The sequence below is a fragment of the Anguilla anguilla genome, chromosome 16, assembly GCF_013347855.1.
Source record: "Anguilla anguilla isolate fAngAng1 chromosome 16, fAngAng1.pri, whole genome shotgun sequence".
In the NCBI taxonomy this organism is placed as follows: domain Eukaryota; kingdom Metazoa; phylum Chordata; class Actinopteri; order Anguilliformes; family Anguillidae; genus Anguilla; species Anguilla anguilla.
Window position 1 is genome coordinate 31,551,908 of NC_049216.1, and position 20,494 is coordinate 31,572,401.

At 40.5% G+C, this 20,494-nt stretch overlaps 1 protein-coding gene across 4 annotated transcripts in view; it reads left to right on the forward strand.

Moving 5' to 3' along the window:
• The first annotated feature begins 1,557 nt into the window (after positions 1-1,557).
• Positions 1,558-20,494, forward strand: part of LOC118214843 (TOX high mobility group box family member 3-like) — a 51,825-nt gene continuing 32,888 nt past the window's right edge. For 3 of the 4 annotated variants that reach the window (XM_035395106.1, XM_035395107.1, XM_035395109.1), the window contains exon 1: positions 1,558-2,456. In XM_035395106.1, the coding sequence (XP_035250997.1) occupies positions 2,355-2,456 (102 nt within the window). In that variant the 5' untranslated portion in view covers positions 1,558-2,354. The remainder of the gene's footprint in view (positions 2,457-20,494) is intronic. The other variant, XM_035395108.1, reaches the window with a different exon arrangement.

The window sequence follows — 20,494 nt, forward strand, 5'->3', positions numbered from 1 at the left end:
ACATCTTGCAGCTAATGCATTGGAAGCATATGCACATACTCCCACGCAATCATATTCACACAGGAAACAGGGTGTAAGATTTAAAGGGAAAGGCACACTCTTGTGATAATCTTGCCCTGTTCTCCTTGGGAAATACAAACCCAGGAAGTGAACTCATGCAATGTGGGGTTTATGACTTTTACCTTGGGGGGGGGGGGGGGGGGGTGTTTGAATACAAACCTATCTAGTATTTAGGACTGTGTAACTTAGAGGACTTTCTATGAATGTGCATTCGGCCTCTGTTTCTTTACTACTATAAGTGTGAAAGTGTGAGGTTTGTTTTAGTCTCAGTGGTTACAGATCATGTCTTTGGTAAGACAGGTAAAAGTGATAGGCAGGGTGTATAGCCAGATCATAATGAAGCACGATAAAAGAGGTGTCATGGTCTCCCAGCCTGGGGTTAGGGTTGGGGAGTGGGTCAGCAACATGGCCTCCCACCCTGGGGAGGGGGTTAGCAACATGGCCTTCTACCCTGGGGAGAGGGTTTGCAACATGGCCTCCCAACCTGGGGAGTAGGTTAACAAGATGGCCTCCCACCCTGGGGAGGGGGTAAGCAACATGACTCCCCCACCCTGGGGAGGGGGTTAGCAACATGACCCCCCACCCTGGGGAGTGGGTTAGCAACATGGCCACCCCGCCCTGGAGAGAGGGTTAGCAAGATGGCCTCCCACCCTGGGGAGGGGGTCAGCAACATGGCCACCCCACCCTGGGGAGGGGGTTAGCAACATGGCCTCCCACCCTGGGGAGTGGGTTAGCAATATGGCCTCCCACCCTGGGGAGATGGTTAGCAACATGGCCTCCCTCCCAATAGGGTCAGCTTTTGCAGCCTAATTTGTCAGGGCCCTCTTTATGGTCACAACCACCATTCATTTTCATTCTCACACCCCAGTGCACTCATGCCAACTTTCCAGCAGTAGGCCAAGTAGACACGGAAGTAGGTGCAATGCCAAATATATTATGCGTTCCATAAGTGGATATAAGGACTCAACGTGACAAGCTTGTTGCAAGCTAATCACATTGCAAAGCATTGGAATGTAATGTGACCTGCCAAAAGACCACCTAAAAGAGAGGAAAACAAAACAAATTAATGAATAAATGTCTTACAGGTTTTACAAAAATATCAATGGCTTTAAAATACGTGGAAGTCCACACAAGCTAATCTGCCAAACAATATATCCTAATTATTTTTTATTTCTTTGCTTGTTGTCTATCCGTTCCTAAAGTCCTTGCCATGCAAAATAGCTTAAATGTCTCCTCCCTATGCAACGTGCTAATGGGCATGTTGTATCGTCTAATGAGCGCTCGTGTAACTCATCGTTACAAAAAAAATTTGGAAGAGAGAAAACGAACCAAGTGAAAAGTGTCGTATGTCAAGTGCTGAAAAAATACAAACATAGCCTATTACCCCCGTCCAGATTGTAACAGTAACTGGGGCGTGTATTGGAGCGTGTGTTTACCTTGAGGCAGCTGCTGGCTAAACGGGGAGTGGCGATCTGCGCTCGAGGAGTGGCCCCGGTTATTCAGGCGTTTCACTTATTCATAACGTGCAGGGGCTCTGCCAGAGACGGAACGGGGCGCTCCGGCACTTAAGAACTACAAACCGTGACACCGTTGTGTGTTGAAGACTTTTTATTATTGCTGTTTCTTAAGAGAAGAAAAAAAACAATACACAATAATAAACAGTAAATATTTTTTTTTAAAGCGAATGTAATCGCCATCACGAGGAAAAGGGGGATGCCATTACTCGAGTATCACGCCGAACAACAAACTTGAAAAAGAAAACGAACCAACTAAAAACAGGGAAGGTAGGCTACGGAGGTCTGAAAAGTGCTTGAGGGTGGTGACTGACCGTTCTAACCTGAACGGGCTGATAGCCTACATTCTACTATATATTTTGTCTTTCTGTTTTGTCGGCTTCTGTTTCGCGGAGCTTGGAGGGGTTGTGGAAAGACGCTCTGCGCCGGTCGCGTGGCTTCTTTGTGTACAGCAGCTGCTCCCAAATGCATGGGCAAACATTGCGGCTTGGCTCGGATATAACAGTCTTGAAAGAAGAGCCTGATCACTACCATACCTGCGTCTGAGTTTCTAACAAACTGCAAACAAGTATCGCGCCAGCAAGAGGATTATCAAAACTAGACATTTACCTACCCCCCCTTCCCCAATCTCTCCCTCCGAACCGTCCCGACAAAAGCTTGCGATCTCTCCGTACAAACTCGCTATACGTGGATTGTAAAAGGGAGAGAACAGAGTGAACCTCAAACGCATTTAAATTCGAGCTCAGTCCATCAGAACGCTGCCTTAGATTCCGAAGGATCATGGATGTAAGATTTTATCCGTCTGCCGGTGGGACTTCTATTCCCGGAGAGCCATCGAACCTGGATTTTTCCCACTGCCTGGGTTACTACAACTACAACAAGGTGAAGTGTTACATTATGTTATCGTTGTTTTGCACAGTTGTCCCGGTCTTCTTTATAATCTCACACCAATTTGACTTTTTTTGTTGAATAATCAAAACATTTAAATTACCTCTGTCGTGTTAGTCTGAATGATTATTTCGAAGTTTCGAGGTACTAGGTTTTGTTTAGCCTATATCTTAGAAGTGTCATTATTTGACAGCTCAGATAAGAATGACCAGCTTTATGCTGTACCTGCATTAAGAGATGCATATTTATGCTGAATTAGGCTACTGCACTTCTCTCCCTTTTTTGTAGAAACCACGAAAGCCCTCCTGTAAGTCTACCATGTGTTTTAAAAGTTAATTTAACAAAAGTCTTGACCACACAAGAATGTGTGTTGCACGTATACTACCCATGTTATGTTATTTCCAAGAACCTGTGACGCTCTATTCTCTAGTCCATTCATCTGCATTTCTTTTATTCTGCATTTCTTCTATCAGAAAATAAGACATATGGAGTTATTTTATCGGTTACCCCACACTGAGTGCCTTCAGTGCATGTAAATCAATCCCAGAGGAGAGTAAATGAGAACTAAATTAGTGATACCAACTTGTTGCTTCTGATTCACTAATATTGCCTACACGTTTAAGAAGTGATGCTAGTCAGTCATTGGTCTGATCGTATTTAACTGTATAGTATAAGTATGAAGTATAGGCAAAGCTACATAGGCCTAACTGATAGTCTACCCAATTCATTTTGTGCCTGAATTAGACAAACTGTTTATGATCTTTCAAATAGTTGACATCAACGGTTGTAGGACTGGCATAAATAAAGTGTTGTCATTTGTGTTATGTATAGATTGCAAGACAATGGCAGATTTCAATCTGGAGGAGGGGTTGGGTTTGGAGGGGTTGGGTTTGGTGGGGTGGGAGGCGGGGAGGGGAGGGTAATTGAGGTTTATTTTAAGCAAATGTTTTTGATCTCTCCGTTTCAGGAGCACCTCATGATTTGGGGCTTTGCTAAATAATCCTCACCACTGCCAACTGTAGTTTCAAAGATGAAGTCATTGTATTTCCCTGGCTCCTAAAGCACAACATATTTTGGAAGGCATTAATGTTCATTTGTTTGGATGACACATTTTCTCTCCCCTGTCAAAACTAGCCTATGCGAAACTCTCTCAAGCCTCGTTATGTTTGCAAACAGATGCTCCAACAAAACTTAAAAAAAAAAAAAAAACCTGGGTTCTGATTTAGTTGGCTAATGTTGTTTTTGAGGACATATTGACATTCTGGCAAACCTGGCAAAAGCCCTACGAAGGCCTGTATGTAATGAGCAAAATAATACCTTGGTTTTGTGTTGGGAAGTCAACAAGGCCCTTCAAAAATTTCTCATTGAAAGTTGTATAAAGTTGTTTTGTGTGCATGAGGAACCTAAAAGAATAATTTGTCTTAGTCTATTTTTTTCCCCAGACACATTTGTTGGTATTCTAATCCAATTAGCCAGCATCATCCTAATAAATTATGATGGGTAATTAGGCTACCCCAGCTGGGTTTACTACTTCATATTTTGTGCCTTGTTTGTGTTGTGTAGATGACATGGTTAGCTTATGAGGCCCTGTAGGAATGTCCTCTTCCTGATAATTTTCCAGCTTCACAACAAAACTCACTAATGTTTATAAATATGTCGGTGATTTCGGACCAGAGAGCCTCATCGGGGAGGCCCAGGAATGACTGTTTCTGAGTCACGATTGGGCAGTTTTGTCCCAAAGTAAGGCTTTTAAATCCTTCCCTACCTAGGCTAATTTTTCAGGAGAAGTGAGCACTCTTTGGTGCATAAGACATAGTGAGAGGAGCACACTCACTAGAGTGATGGAGGGCACAGAATACAGCACTGATCTGGCCACATAGGCAGAGATGGGATGGCTTGCTGGGTTAGCATTAGCCTGAAACCTTTGGCCATGATCATAGCATTGCAATAAAAATCTAATTTGCTCAGCACATAGAAGGCGAACATCATATCTTTGTTGCTCATCAAGCAGCAATATGGTTGTCAGTTTTTCCTGGAAATGTGCTTTACTGATAAAAGAATGTTGCTCTATAACAGAAAATGTTATTGGAGACACGTGTTAGATTTGTGAATACTAATTTCTGGAACCAAAACTCTAAATGCATGTAGTACTGCTGTGCAAGCCAATCTAGGTTTTACTAGAAGCAAGCTAGTGTCCAAGTTGAAGCCACCAGCATTGCTCGTACTATTTATTTGTTTTTGTTTCTTCCATGTGCCTTCAATTATATCCTTATTTTTATTTTCTTTAGTTGAATTTCGGGTGTGCAGTCATTCTGCGGTTCTTGTTTGTTTGATCTAGGCCTAAATTATGCATCTACACAATATATTTTTCTGTGCTGTTAACACATGTACTACTGCAAGAACTAATTTAACCAACTTCTTTGTGCCTTTTGGTGTGACGAGAACTAAAGGGCGCAATTGAGTAGCAGCAACATGCAATCAAGCAGCACTCCCTGCCACCCCACCATAATTCTGTGAGTTTTCACATTGTATCATTGAGTATGAAATGTGTTTTTGGGCATCCGACGGCTAAAATTGGTTTCAAGGTAGCCTATTTATATTCCTGCCACAGAACATGCAGACTTATGTCTGCAATAAAAAAATTTGAGCAGGCATATTTGTGAATTGATAGCAGGAAGAATTACAGGAGATCAGAAGTGCCCCTTGTTGTACGGGGAATAGAGGCCACAACAAAATGATGATGTCAGTACACTGCTTCATCTTGATGGTCTTGATGATACATGAGAACTTCTTCACATAAACAGTTTTTTTTCCCCCCGGTGAACTGTCTTCTTGCTTCATCTTTGATAAACGCAGTGGTGTGTAGTGGTGAGCAAGACCAGCAAATCTTCTTTATTTCCTCTCTTTATTTTGGAAGGTGAAAAATACAAAAATGAACAAGAGAATTTTGCTTTTGTGAATGTTTATGTGTGCCAGAGTGTGTCATTGTGCTTGTGGAGCCTTTCTTAGATGAAGCAAAGTGCAAAGTGAAAGCACCTTTAAGATGGTTGGGTCTTCGTCTTAATATAGTTATTTTGCATGCTGCAGGCTACCTTTGTGTTTATTTGGAAGGCAGTATACATATTTATTTCTGTTTGAGCGGTACAGTTTGAGCTTTTGATTTGTAACTTGTTTTTAAACTGCCTTTACTAATGCTGCAAATAATTATTCAGCTTGATTCATGAATAATTCCTTCTCAAAAGTTGTGCTTGTGAAATAATGAAATTTTAATGACAGTCAAGAGTAAAGGGTTCTGAAACTCTTTCAAACATCACACCGATCTTTATGTCTACCAAATTAATCCAGCCAAAGGCCACAAGCCTGATTTGTTGCCGTGGTCACGACCAATAAACTTGAGTCATTATTTTAAAACTGTATGAGGAGAAATGGCAGTTGAGAACAGAACAGAATGTTGCAGCTCCAGAGCTGAGTTCTTTGTTGGCCTACATATCACAGTGAAAACGAGCTGCTGCAATCTTGGAGAACTGTGCAAAAATCCTGATGAAAAGAGTCATAATGGCAGATTTAAAACACTCCAGACCAGCAGCCTAGCATGCCTTGTCATTCAGTGAGACCCAAGCATTAATCCTGTGTTTAATATTCTGTCATCTGGATTCTCTTCAAATGTCTGACAGATTTGTCACAGCAGGGTGTGCCTTTAATAAAAAGCTTTGATATAAGTTTGAACACAGTGCAACCAATGTAGTGGGTACTTCCAGTAACCTTGGAGAGTAATTCTCAGTTTTGTACATATACATTAAGTTTGGCATTACTTATTTTATTCAGTGTGTAGGGGATAATGGCTGTGCTTGTGTGATTTTATTGTACGGTGCATGGTTACACACTTACATGCTTGTGGTATTAACTGATATTCGCAGAAATCAGACAGATGTACACTTGAAATGTGTAGGTATCTGCTTTGGTCATGAAGTAGCCTGTGTCTTTCAAGACTGACTAAGGAACCAAGAGTAGTATTTTTTAGATAGTTTCCAAAAGTTATTTTATTTTTTTGTAGGCTATAAGCATAGATATAGGAAAACTTATTTTTCTATTCTGTTTCTGAATTTAATACGTGGTTGTGCTTATTTAAGTTTCCGAAGCAGATCTTGTGTCCTTAAGAACATTTTCCTCTAACTAGTACATGCATAGTGAAACAGATCAACCTCTGATATTGTGTGTGTGTTTTTTTTTTTCTTAGTCTAATGGACTGTAATGGCATTCTCACAGGTTTCACATGCTGACTTTCATTGGCTGTAGTGGCAGCAACCATTAGCAGCAGATGGGATGAAGCCCAAGTGCTTCCAGCATACTGGTGTTGGTACAGAGCTGTGAACCCAGCATCGTTTTAATAAGGCACTTCGGCAAAGTGTCCTGCTAATTAGACCAATGTCATATAGGGAGTGTTAACAACAGGTGGGTTCTTTGCAGTCTCGTGTTTGGTTCATGTTAATGAGTACATTTCCTCCCTAACTTGTGTGTCATCATTAATTCTGCTGTATCATTGACTTGCATATGGAGGGGCAGAACGGTGTAACGGGTGGCATGATGCAGGAAGGTCTGGGTTCAAATACTAACCTGGGCCTCTTCTGTGTGGAGTTTGCATGTTCTCCCCGTGTCTTTGTGGGTTTCCTCCAGTTACTCTGGTTTCCTCCCACAGTCATGTCAAGACATGCAGGAAGGCTAATCGGAGACTTTAAATTGCCCACAGGTTTGAGTGCGTGAGCGAATGGTGTGTGTGCCCTGCGATAGGTTGACGGCCTGTCCAGGGTGTATTCCTTGCCTCTTGCCCAATGCATGCTGGGATAGGCTGCAACACCCCCCCTGCGACCCTGCCCTGGATAAGCAGGTGTAGATAATGGATGGATGGATGTAGAACAGTGTCACAAGGCAAAGGTGGATTACCACTGTCCAAGCCTTTGTAGTGCTTTTTCAAATGTAGAATGGTGGCAGTGTAGTATAATAGTTAGGGAATTAGAATTAGAGGAATTAGGTTGGGGCTCTGCCATTGTACCTTTGAGCAAGGTATGTAACCTGAATTGCTTCAGTAAATATCCAGCTCTATAAATTGATTTTTTAATTTTTTGGTAAAAAAATTAAGACGTTGGGCTAATATCCTGTAACACCATATACTGTGGTATATAAAACACACATGGTGTTATTTCAGTAATGTCCCAACCATTAGTTCACCATTTTAAGGGCACGTGTCAAGAGTTCCTTTACACAGCGTCTCTTCTGAAAGCACTACAGCAGTTTACAAACATGGCATTTACGCACAGTGCAAGCAATGCTGTGGGATCAAATTACAATTGATATGCTAAAAGTTATCCCATTGGCTAGTAGGTTAGACGGGGGTAAAGAGACAAGATGGAGGCCCTAGATTGGGTTGACAGAAAATGCATTAGCTCCAGTGTGGCACTACTTTGCCTTCCTACCACATTGTAATGGGAAACCCAAAGATCTGAAAATCTGTAGACTACAGTGATGGCTGAGAAAAAAAAAAAACCACCTTGAATCTTTGTGCACGCTTACAAATGCATCGTCCTGCTTGGTCTGTGCGGCAGAAAAATAATGCTTTAACACAAGTTAGTGCATTTCGTTGTGTGTTTCATTGACACCTATGGTGTCGGGATATCCCGCGTTGTGAAGAGCATTCTTGCATTTTGACCACGCCTTCCTTCTCCCTCGAGGACATACGGCATCCCATATGAGTAAAGCTTTTTAAATAAAGTGATAAAACTTGCACATTAATAAAACTGCACACAACACTATGTTATTTTACCTTTTCGTGCAGTCAGCACTCATATCCATTTGAATCATTGCACTGAGCCACTGGCACCCCCCCCCCCTCTTGTTATGATAGAGCGAGTTTCTATGGAAACAGTGTTCACTGCGGTTGCAATATGCAGTTTACACCAGTTGAGCAATCACATATGCTAGCATGCTAGCAAAAAAAAGTTGTTATAGCTAGCTTGCTACATTGATAGATTTTGGTCAGGATAATGGAAGGAGCTAAAAAGAAATAAGCCTGTAGTTACAGTATATAGCTGGGAGTGGAATATGGAGCCGACCCTGGGGGGAAGTCGAGTACAAATCATTCTCGGTAGCCATGCAGGGGAAGAGAATGTGAAGTGACATATCGCCTGTGCGTCTCACCGTAAAACTGACATGCAGAAATAAAAAAATCATATCGGTGGCTCCATTTTTATCTAAAACCTGCTGCACCGTTACTGAAAGGAAACCTCCTTTCCATATATGTGTGATAACATAGGCCATGTAAATAGGCAATGTTATCCATATAAATGAGCTAAATCAGTGAAAGGCAGGATTATAGGGAATGATAAGATTCTGCCGTAAGCTTTCGGTGGTGTTTACTGGAGAATAGTGGGAAAGAAGAAAGTACCAGAGATTACAGATTACAGCCAAACCCCCCCCCCCCTTCCAGCCCAGGATCGCCCAGTCTAGTGTTCACACTCCATGGTGGGAATGTACGGGTTAAGCAACTTCCCACACACACTGTGTAACTTTGTGGTGTGCACAGCTGGTGCCGTTTCATTGCAGAGCACTGCACACATTCTGAACATACTCAACCAGGACTTGGCTTTAAACACAGAGGCAATAAGAATTTAGTCACATGGTTGTGCTTAATGAGTTTGATCAGTCCCAACTGGATCACTGTTTTTATGTTTTGGTGGTCCCGAAAGCCCAGAATATCAGACCCATTGGCCTGGTAATGTGTAGTAAACATTTAAGAGTTCACATTCTGCATTTTGTCATGCCTGATGTCACTTAGAGGCCTGTTATGCACATCTTGGAGTGGGGCATGTATATTTCTAAATCTTTTTTTAATATTACAAATATAAATAAATACATTTTAATGTCACTCTCAATACTTGCAGACTAGATCCGCAAAAATGTGTTTTATCTATTAGTGTGCAAATGATCTTGGAAATGATTTTATTCAGATAAAACCTCCCTTGTGCTGTCTTAAAAAAAACAACAAAAAAACATGCATGACTGAACTCCCCATCATGAGCTTCAGCAACTGAAAGCTTCCATCCCTCATTTCATTCTGCATTAAAAATGGTTGCTATGGAAGCCGTGGCTGGATTCAGGAATGAGAGAGTGCTTTAGTCTCTGCAATGGGGCAAAAGGAACTGAGGAGTAAAAATAAAAAAAAGAAGAAAAAAAGTACATTTCTGAAGTCTGTGCGGTTTGTGTGACAGAGAAATGCTGGTTCTTCAGATCCATTTTATTTTGTTGTCACTGCCTGAAGTGCCAGGGTCACAAATGCTATGTTTACTTGACTGTGCTGGCAAAAGATCTGCTTTGGTATACATTCGCTCCACAAGGCTTGACCTTGCGCCATATTGCGCCTGAACAACAATGTCGACATGCAACAACACTGTGTGCACAAGGGTAAAAATAAACTTGTTCTGTGTTGGATGCAATGATTCATCCTCCAGATGACTATAATGTGATAATAATAGATGGCGATAATATGATTATCCTGTCCATCAACATGAAATAATTATTGTTTAGCTCCGTTAAGTGGATGTATTTCTCATGAAGCAAAAAAAGCAATATCCAGGCATTAAGAAATATTTTTAAAAATCTTAATCTGTAGACAGTGAAATATACACTGTTCCAAAAGCATAGTCTTACACAGGCAGTTTAGTGCTGTGAAAACACTGCATGTTTAACTACTGAAGTGGTAAATGTGTATGTTTAAATTCCGGTGAAACATTAAACTATCTTCTCATTTTATTGAACCTTTTGAGGGACAGACATTCTTCTGGTACAGCACTGGGAGACTTCACATATGCAAACATTCTGCTAACAGGGCACTGCTGTAGCTGTCATTAAAAAACACATCCTCAATTCCACTGCTGCTGATAAACAGGCTCTGTATTTATTTCATTATTCATTTTTTAAACGTCAGCTAGTGTGCCTCTTGAGCGTACATACAACCAAAATGCAAGTCATGGCTCCTCCAGAAAAGTACAGTGTGCTCAAAAAGTTGCAACTCTGGTAAATTTTGAACCAGCATTGCTAATGAATACCAGTGCAAAGTAATTCTTGCATTTTGAACTGTTTTGGATTATGGCTATTTATCAGGTAGTAAGCGGAAATATTACAAACCCAAATCTCTGTTCTCATGAAGCTTTTATTGCAGGTTTGCTGGTGCAGTATGACTTAAAAAGTCATGGTTGTGAGCCACATTGCCATGCTTTCATTAACACATGTATATCAGTAGTTGTTTTTTTTTACACTTTGCAGTGCTTTAGGACCAACATTGAATATTTGTGTGTGTGTGTGGTCCCAAATATTGCTTTTTTAACAAGATCATTGTTTATATTTTGGGGGGAATAGTTTGTTTAATTTGGCCTGTTGACGTACACTGTTTGAACCTATGGGAAACCTGCTGAAATTGAAGGATTAGCCTAGTGCAAATAGAATGTGTACTTTTCTGTGACTTTAAGAACGAGATGCAGTCCAGATTAGCTGCAAACTGGTGCAAAGTAGCCCAGCAATCAGGAACCTTTGGAAAGCAAAGTAATGTGTATGAGCCTTAATTCATAGCTAAGTATTCTTTGTTGAGTATAATGATGCACATTTACTTAATAATTGCAAAACAAATTTGTGTTGACATTAAGTGGCCATTGTACTTGCAATCCTAGGTCCTAAAGTAGCAATTACTGAGTGTCTCAACAACTGTACTCAGTATGAAATAGCTTCTTAATTGCAGATTTCCTATCCCAAATCAAGAATTCTGATATTATAATTATGATTATAATTAATCATGATTATTAAACCACTTAATTATCATAATTTTAATGGTGCTTAGAATTAAACTGATTCAGTTCTCCCTGATGCAATTAATATAAAATGTTTGGAACAAAGACATTTTTTTTTTTCATTACTTGGCTCTGTACTCCACAATGTTTGATTTGTAATCAAATAATTCATATGCGGTTAACGTGTAGATTGGTAACTTAATGTTTGGGGCATATTAATGTAACGAGAATGGAAGTAGTCATGCTTAGTACCTTGTCACATATCTTTCACATGCAATGACTGTTTGAATTCTGTGGCCCATTGACCTCACTAGGTGCTGAGTATCTTCTCTGGTCATGATCTGCCAGGCCTGTACTGCAGCCATCTATAACTACTGCTTGTTTTGGAGGCTAGTTGCCTTAAGGTGTTTCTTCAGCTTATGAGATGCATGTTCAGTTGGATTCAGATTGGGTGAATGACTTGGCCAGTCAAGAATTTTTCCATTTTTTGGCTTTGTAAAATTCCTTTGTTCCTTTCACAGTATGTTTTGGATAATTGTCTTGCTGTAGGATGAAGTGCCATCCAATGAGTTTGGAGGCATTTGAACTTTAGCAGATAAGATGCTTCTGTACACTTCAGGATTGAATCTGCTATCCAATTCCAGTGGCAGCTATACATATCCAAGTTATAATACTGCCTCCACCATGTTTCATAGATGAGGTGGGCGTGGTGCTTTGGATCTTGGGTAGTTGCCTCCACACTTTGCTCTTGCCATCACTCTGATACAAGTAGATCTTGGTCTTGTTTGTCCACAAGACCTTTTTGCAGAACTCTGCTGGCTTTTTTAGCAACTGTAACCTGGCTATCCTGTTTTTGTGGCTGACTAGTGGTTTTCATTTTGCAGTGTGTAGTCTCTGTAGCTATGTTTGTGAAGTCCTCTGCGGAAACTAGTCACTGGCATATCCGCACTTGCCTCCTGAAGAGTGTTTCTGATCTGTCAGACAGGTGTTTGGGGGTTTTTCTTCATTTTGGTGAGAGTTCTTCAGTCATCAACTGCAATGGTCTTCCTTGACCCACCAGGCCCTTTGCGATTACTGGGCTCACCAGTGCTCTATTTCTTCTTAATGATGTTCCAAACAGTTGATTTTGGTAAGCCTAAGGTTAGGCCTATGTCTCTCTGACTGACTCCTTTTTTTTCTTATTTCTCAGCCTCACAATTGTTTCCTTGACTTTCATTGGCATAACTCTGATCCTCTTATTGACAAATGCCAGACAGACTCCAAAGGCAATCAAAAGCCTAGAATCAAGACAATACCTTAATACCTTAAATAAAATCTGAAAATCTACACTTTAACCACATGTGAATTGTTTGGTCCACTTACTTTTAGTCCCTTAAAATGGCGTGGGGGGTGAAGGGGGGTGGGGGGTTATTGGACTGTGTGTTACAGAATCGGCTACTATTCTAAATGGTTACCCAACATGGATGTAAGTGCTCTCAAATTTAAGCTGACAGTCTACAATTTAACCCCATATTCATTATTTCATTTCAAATCCAATGTACTGGATTACAAAAACAGTGTCACTGTCCAAATACTTATGACTGCACTGTATATATAATGTTCATAATGCTACATAATGCTTGTGGTTCAAAATCAGTGGTATTTTACACAATATCTAGCCAGTGCGGTAACAATATTAAATGAAAAAGAACTCCCCGAAGCACTTTTTCTCAGTCATTCAGATGGAAGAGTATATCTGTAAGTATCAGACAAATGTCTTCCACAAGTCCCCCCCCCCCCCCTCCTTTTTTTCTGTATGTGATAAGCTGGTCCATTCTGGCTTTGTCTCGCTGTATCTCTGACAGGATCAACTTCACTGACCTATTACTGGGAAGAAATTCCTGGTGCCCTCGGAACTGGCTTTACTCTGAATTAAGCAGTTTCCAAAGGACAAGTCAATCATCTCCGGATGGGTGACTTCATAAGTGTTTTGTCCTACACAGTGTTCAGCCTTACCGTTGAGAGAAGTGTATTTTTTGAAAGCACTGTTGCAGTGAAGTGGCCATCGCAGGTTGCACAGTCTTCATTGAAAATATTGACTTCATGTTCTGCTTCTAACTGCATGCTTCAGCTTGATGTTTGATTTGATTGAACCTGATTTATCTGTAATATTATTACATAAGGCCTGGACATTTTGTGCTTGTTTTCACAGTTCATCATTCGGAAAGAGGATGCACTCGACTTTGTATAAACATCTTAACTACAAATTTTATTTTTCATTTTCATTAAGGAGTGATCATTGATTCATTGAATTTATTTATTTATTTATTTATTTGGGATGGGGGGGGGGGTGGGTGGTTGGGTGCTGATTCGATGTGTAATACAATGTACAGTAAATAATATGCAGCAAATTGTATGCACAATTCTATTTAGTTATTCTAATGAGATGGAGAAAAATTTTTGTGTACAATTCCACTTTTTCCACTGGGATTGATGTAATTGATAGTTCCACTAAAATCCTACTGGGTAGTTAACAGCAGAATTAAAGGAAAATCATTTCTATCCTGACTGTGGTAAACATGCCACAGCAGTCTGTTTATTATTTGGAAGTCCTGCCCAAATAATGTACTGTTAAAGATTAAGGATTTTGTGGAGGTTACTCCGGGGTTAGACGCATACGATGTGGGAATTGTACATTATAGCCCTTCAACTACCCTGGATTTACTTCAGTGGTATAACCACAACAGTTCAAAGTTCTGGTATGGCTTCTAAGGATGAAATTTAAACAGATTTTATGTGAGTGCAATCTGATTGTTTCCCTTCAGACTTGTTCATGTGTCATCATCGTAACTATTTTGAGCTGCAAAAAGAAATCTGGCAATTTATATTGTGTGGAAGGGCTGCCGTTAGCATGCCATGGCTAGTTTTGCCTACCATGGCTAACAAATCCACTTGTGCCACTGAGCAGCTTACTCACTTATTTGTGATTTGTGAACACAGTAGTTGGATCATGACCTACAGATACTGTTGTAATGTTTGCCTTTTGTTGCCACAAACTGCTTGTTCTCTCAAAACTTTCTCTCCTATCATCATGTGTTGTTTGGAACATTGAGCCACGAAGTAATTCGCTTTGTGAGGACCATATCATTTGAAGAGACAAACCGCTCTCCTCCTGTAAATCTGTCAAATCAGTTGAACACTTTTTGTCTGTTTCTTAAAACGAAATAACATGCTTTCAATCAATATCGGGCTAACAGAAACCTTTTTTTTCTTCTTGCAGACCTTTGAAGGATGAAATTTGTAATGTTTTAATGGCAATCACCCGGTATTGTTTATTGCCCCCTTTCGCTTTCTATCAGAATGATGCAGGCTAGCTTGTCATTGGCTTTGTTTCTGTGCTTTGAATGGCTCCCTTTGTTTTCAGCACTGTTCCCCTGTCACGACTCGCATTTCTCTCTGAGGAGCTGAATTCGGGTTTTGACATTTTATTTTCTTATTTGGGGTGATGTTCTGAGGCAATGGACTGAAACTGATATAGCATGAGAGCTGATCATTCCATGCCGCTGCTCCCACTAGCCTACCTTTTAACAGACTGAATTTTCCCACAATTCTTTGAGCCAAACAGATCAACTTCCTAGATTGAGAAATGGGATCAGGTTTATGTGTATTTATATAGCGAGCGAATCAAAATTATTGGAGCTTGTTTAGATGGAGGAACTGGGACCTATTACAGTGTTTATATAAGTTTTGTGAATAGGACACTGTACTCATATTTTTTGTGACATATTTACATAATACAGCAAATACAACAATCTAAAATTTGTCTCACCGTTTACAACTTATTGTAATAACCGACTCATTATCTCAAAAGTTGAACTCTATTTTACCTTTACTTTTTGGTGAGTCATGTCCACTCATGGCTATTGTGAAAGATCTCACAGTGAGTGATGTGTGTGCTGTGAGGTCATTCAGCAAAGGAGCAATGCATTATGGGATCATTCACTTTTGGAGTGGTGTACTGTAAGGTCGTCGATGATCCATGTCATTTTTTATGAAGGTTTTTGAAACTTAACCTAAATTTGCTGTAATGGATAGAAATGGCATCCATTTTCTTGGGCCCAGCAATACCCGTTTCTTCTGCTGCATCAAATCTCAGCGGTTGACCGGTGTAACACAAAAGAGTCATAATTTTCTTCAGTAATCATAGATAATGTTCCAGTACAGCGGTTTCATCCATTTGAATTGAAAGCAGCTCTAATGGTTTGCAGAAAAAAGGAAGAAGAAAAGGAAAAACATTTTTTAGTTTTTTTTCTTTTTTGTCATTTAGTCAGTTAGCATGCCATACAGCCTACTGCCAGATCTGTCCTCATCATACTTGTCTGAGCTCACACTGAGAAATGGTAGATTGCCCCAACAGTGTGAAGGCAGTCATATATCACAGAGTGGCTACCCTATTAAAGTCTCTACTAATCCAATTTGCTCTGGCATTAATGTAGCCTTTACAGTCGCTTCACCCTATAAATATACCTTAATAGTCTCAACGAAAGCTAATATAAATAGAAAAAGCACCATCATACTCTGTCATATTTTAATTGGATTTTTTTTTATCAATGTGCATTAGACTGATAAGAGTATTCTATTACGAGAAATCTTTTGTTTTCCCGTGAAAGTAATTTGTATGTTAGTTTTTCCCCTTCTGCAGTAGATAGCATATCTCACAAATCTAAATATTGTAGGGCAGGCTGTAAAATAACACTGCATCGAGTCACCCCTGCATTTTTTTGTGTTTTTTGTGCTCAGTGCGTCATCTACTGATATGAAAAAGCCTGTTTGGAGAATTTGTTCGCCTGCTGCATGTTTTTTTTTTCTGTTTGGGTTTCTGAGGTATAGATTGAGTTGAAAATGTGAAGATATATATAAAGCATTGTCGCTGTATTGTGTTCATTCTCTGCTTAGTTCTCCTCTCCTCTCTCTATAAAAGACCATCTTAACTCACAAATGTCATTCAGAAGATACTTTATGGTCCCTTTTTCCGCTGAAGCATAATGCACTCTCCCAGGTCTGTGCTACCAGATCGCCATTGTGGCTCCAAGGACACCTTGTTTTAAAACCAGCCAGCTCATTTCTATGCTCTGTCTTTTATGGAGCTTGACTGTACAACCCTGGGCAATTAATCATTTGGCTAGCATGTGGGGAGAAAAAAAAAAGACACACTAGGCAGGCCAGGCCTGGTGTCAGAGTAATGCGAGCAAAGGAATGGGAAAAAAATAAAATCCTTTTAGAGCAAAATCGTTTGGTTTTCGCGGGAGGCAGTAACCAGATGGGTAATGTGGTTAAGCCATCCTCTGTGCCATTATACGCAAAATGATCTGGGTCTAACGTGCGCTTGGCGGAATGAGTCCTTTTGTCATCGTGGGCAGGTCTGTCCCTGTGAACCTGGAGGGACTGAGGTTGTGCTAGATGTGTTTTTGTGCTCTTTTCCCTTGTATTCACTGTATTGAATGGTGTGCTTCTCTCCTTGCATTGCGTTATCTTCATTTTCATGATGCTGAAACCATACTGCGGATTGGATAGGTTGCTAACCGACAGTAAAAAAAATAAATAAAAATGATTATATATATAAAAAAAAAAAAAAAAAAACTGCGCATTTGATGACTCGCAGACAGCACTGTGATCATGGGGAAAAACTGAGGTAATGCTGGTGGAGTCATTCATTTCATAGCCACCAACCATATGGTTTGTGTCAATGCTGGCTCAGCTCTAATATTTATTTCATACACGTATTAAAAGGGGAGAGTGGTTGCTTTGTAGATCGGTTCCAAAAAATTGTGCAGTGATTGCTTCACTGCTGATGTGATTTTTTTTTTTTCTTTACTGGCCCCAGAAGCATCTTAAACAGAAACCGAACCCACCCTTTCCTCTGGACGTAATTGAATGTTGCATTTAGGATGTTCTAATAAAGACCCAATTAGGGTTACTCTGCAGCTGGCTTCCATCTGGCCTTTGGAAAGAGTATTAATATGGGGGGAAGACCACCAGCTAGTCACCATGGGCTTCATTTACACTGTCCTGCTTCTCCACATGGTAGACAACTGAGGTAGGATTTTCGATTGCAACCCGCAATTGTTAGCAAACCTACAAATCATTTGTGTCAGTAAACGATGAACAACTCCTGACAAAAATCACTCCCAAAAACTCCTTTCCTAAGGGTTTTTTTCCCCCACCCCGTTTTATTCCAAAGGTTGGTAGTGATTGGTGCAAGTGCTGCAAACAAGAGTGTCACTGTGTATTACAACACACTCCCACTTAGATCTGATGGCAGGGATTTCACCAGTATAAACCAGATTTGAAAATTTAATGAGATGGAGGGAGAGTGAAGGGTGAGCAAAAGGGGAAAAAAGAGGAGTGATTGGATGAGTAATCATTAGAAATCGTTCAGTTTGCACGACTCTGTAGAAATGCTTTTTGCTGCTGTCATGTCATCTTTAAAGGTTTGACATTACCTGGCGAGGAACGGTGTAGCTACTAGTTTGAGCTTCATGTAAACACAGCTGCTTCTCTCTTCTCTCCAGTGTGTTCTTTGTCTCAGTTTCCACTTCCATGCCTTATATTGAAACAGACAGCCAAATGACACAAATTAGTTTCTGTGTGCAGAATATAATGATCACTGGGTTGTCTCCCTGTGAGGATATCTTCCTCAAATCCCCCCCCCCCCCCCCCCCAATCCCCCCTGCCCCCCCTTGGTCCCCCTGTCTTCTGTTGGACTGCGCACTCTTTGTGGTGTATTCCAAGCAGTGCTATGGGCCTGGCTCAAGGGCCTGTCTGATTTGGACTTTGCCCAGAGGGACAGTCATCGCTGTAATGAATGAGTTGGTGAACAGACCAGATCTTGCGCTTGGCGTGGGTGGCACAGGATGGAAGTGACAGAGGAGGGAATGTGGAACTGTGGAAAGGGGGAGCTCTCAATGTGGATTTTATTTTAAATTTTTTAAGGAAATTGAGCCGTGGCCTTCTCTGTTGATACTCTTAGTCTGAATAATTTCTCAAGGTTTTCCACTTGCCTCATTATCCACTGCTTTGTTTTGATCCTGCACCTGCTCAGGTGCTGGTGGAAGTCAGTGATGATTTACAGGTCACAGTGGATGTGTTTTTCCGTTACTTCTGATTGATTATTTAGACTTCTGCTAGCCCCACATTGATAGACAGTGGTTAGATACTTTTGAGTCTAAAACCCATGAATAGTAGTTAGTGGTTTTTTGCATGGAGGATTAAATTAGCCACACATTTATGAAACGTATTTTTGTTCGCATTCTTACCTCAAAACCTCTAATACTATAAATAGTAATAATCCAATCTGTTTAGTCCAATAACACTGCCTAAGTCAGCTACGCCTTGTCTTTCTTAGTGATGCCTGTGTACAGTGCATTAACAGCACTTTGCTGTGCTTGTGTCTGATGTCCCATTTTTTCAGAAATTAGTTACTGTTAATTCAGCAGTTTTGCTGTGTTTGACACAGGAGAATTTTCAGCAAACGTGCAGCAAAAGCGTGGATCATAAGGAGTGTTTGATGCATCGGGTGGCAAAAGCATCTCTCTTTGAGAAAACTACATTAGTTTGTTTTTGTTTGTAGTCAAAATATTATTTTATATCTCAAGACGTGATTTAAAATGAGTTGCAAGCTGTTATTTCCTTAGTTTGCTAAACACAACTGTTTTAGGCATGGTCTGCATCAAGGCCATATGAACTACTACTGCTGTTCAAAGCCACCACCGGCCTTCATATGTATATGGCTAACCGTAGTATCAGCATACTTAATGGTTTCATATCACTGTTGAACATGTTGAACGTATGAAAAGAAAAGCACATAAGTAATCCAAAACAATTCCACACCTTGAGAGCATTACCTGGTAGCCCATGAATAGGAAGTGAAAATGATTAATTGGCCTTATTAATGACCAACGCAGCCTTGACCTCAGCACCTCATTGTGGGTTTTCTCTATCCAAACACCTTTAAAATGAGCCCCTTTTTTTTTAAAGAGCCCAGATGGATATTTTTTCCACCAGTTGATAAAGGGGAAGAGAAACAATGATTAAATGGTATCGGCCAGATTACAGGCAGCTGATTAAAGCGTTCATTCGGAGTTATCCAAGGTTAACCCTCCGTAATGAAACGCTGTGAAAATAATGATACGCTGCATGGTTTTACGCGGGTTCACGGCTGTTTAACGTTGCCGCGGCGACCTTCGGCGGTTGGAAAAGCTCAACGCGTATTTCCAGGAAAACCCCATTAGCCTCTGAATACGTGGCAGAGGTGTAATATTCTTGGACACACAATGGACTTCGGTCACGTGCGGCGCTTTTGATTCTACTTTTAAATCCAGCCCATTAAGCTGTGCGGCGGTAGCCTTTGTCAGGTTGGTCAGTTCCTGTCTCTCTCCGGCTGCCTCCGCGGTCTCTCTCTGTAATGAGATTGCGCACGTTTTCTCCTTCGGTCCTGTGTTCCACTTGGGAATTCTCGGGCCGACTACTAAATCATTGGGATTGCAGTGGTGGTTTTAAGAGATGTGTGTAGACCCGACCATAAAAAAATAAAATGGAATCAAGAGTGGTGGGAGAGGAATGTTTTAGAGAAACGTGCTATTTAAAGCTGACCTCTGGAGGAGTATATCCCGTTGGAATCAGTACATGGTGGCTGTCTTATCTATTTTAAAAGGCTGTCTTAAAACTATGTACTCTCTCTCTCTCACTCTCTCTCTCTCTCTCTCTCTCTCTCTCTCTCTCTCTCTCTCTCACTCTCTCTATTTTAAAGTCTTGTCAGTAGCTTAAACCATGCGATTTGATTTTTTTCGTGCACAGTGGAGACATAGTATTAATATTCATATGGTTATATTTGAATTTTACAACTGTTCAATTTCAACAATGTCCCGGGAGTCTATAATGCACATGAATTGTCAAGCACCTTTTGTTTGTTTACCCAGCCAATTGAGAGGGCATTTTGGCTGTTTATAAAATAACATTCTGTGAGAATGGTGGTCAGAGAGGTTACAAGTAAGTGCTTGCATTGGCTGAATTCATTTGGATAGCTAGAAGGGTGAATTCTAATGAATGCTTTCGACCTTATCGATGGTATATGATTGCTATTTAAATCCCCTTTCATAACATTTCTTACCAAGGAAATAATGTGATAGATGACCTTTTCTGTGTAATTGCATATAGATG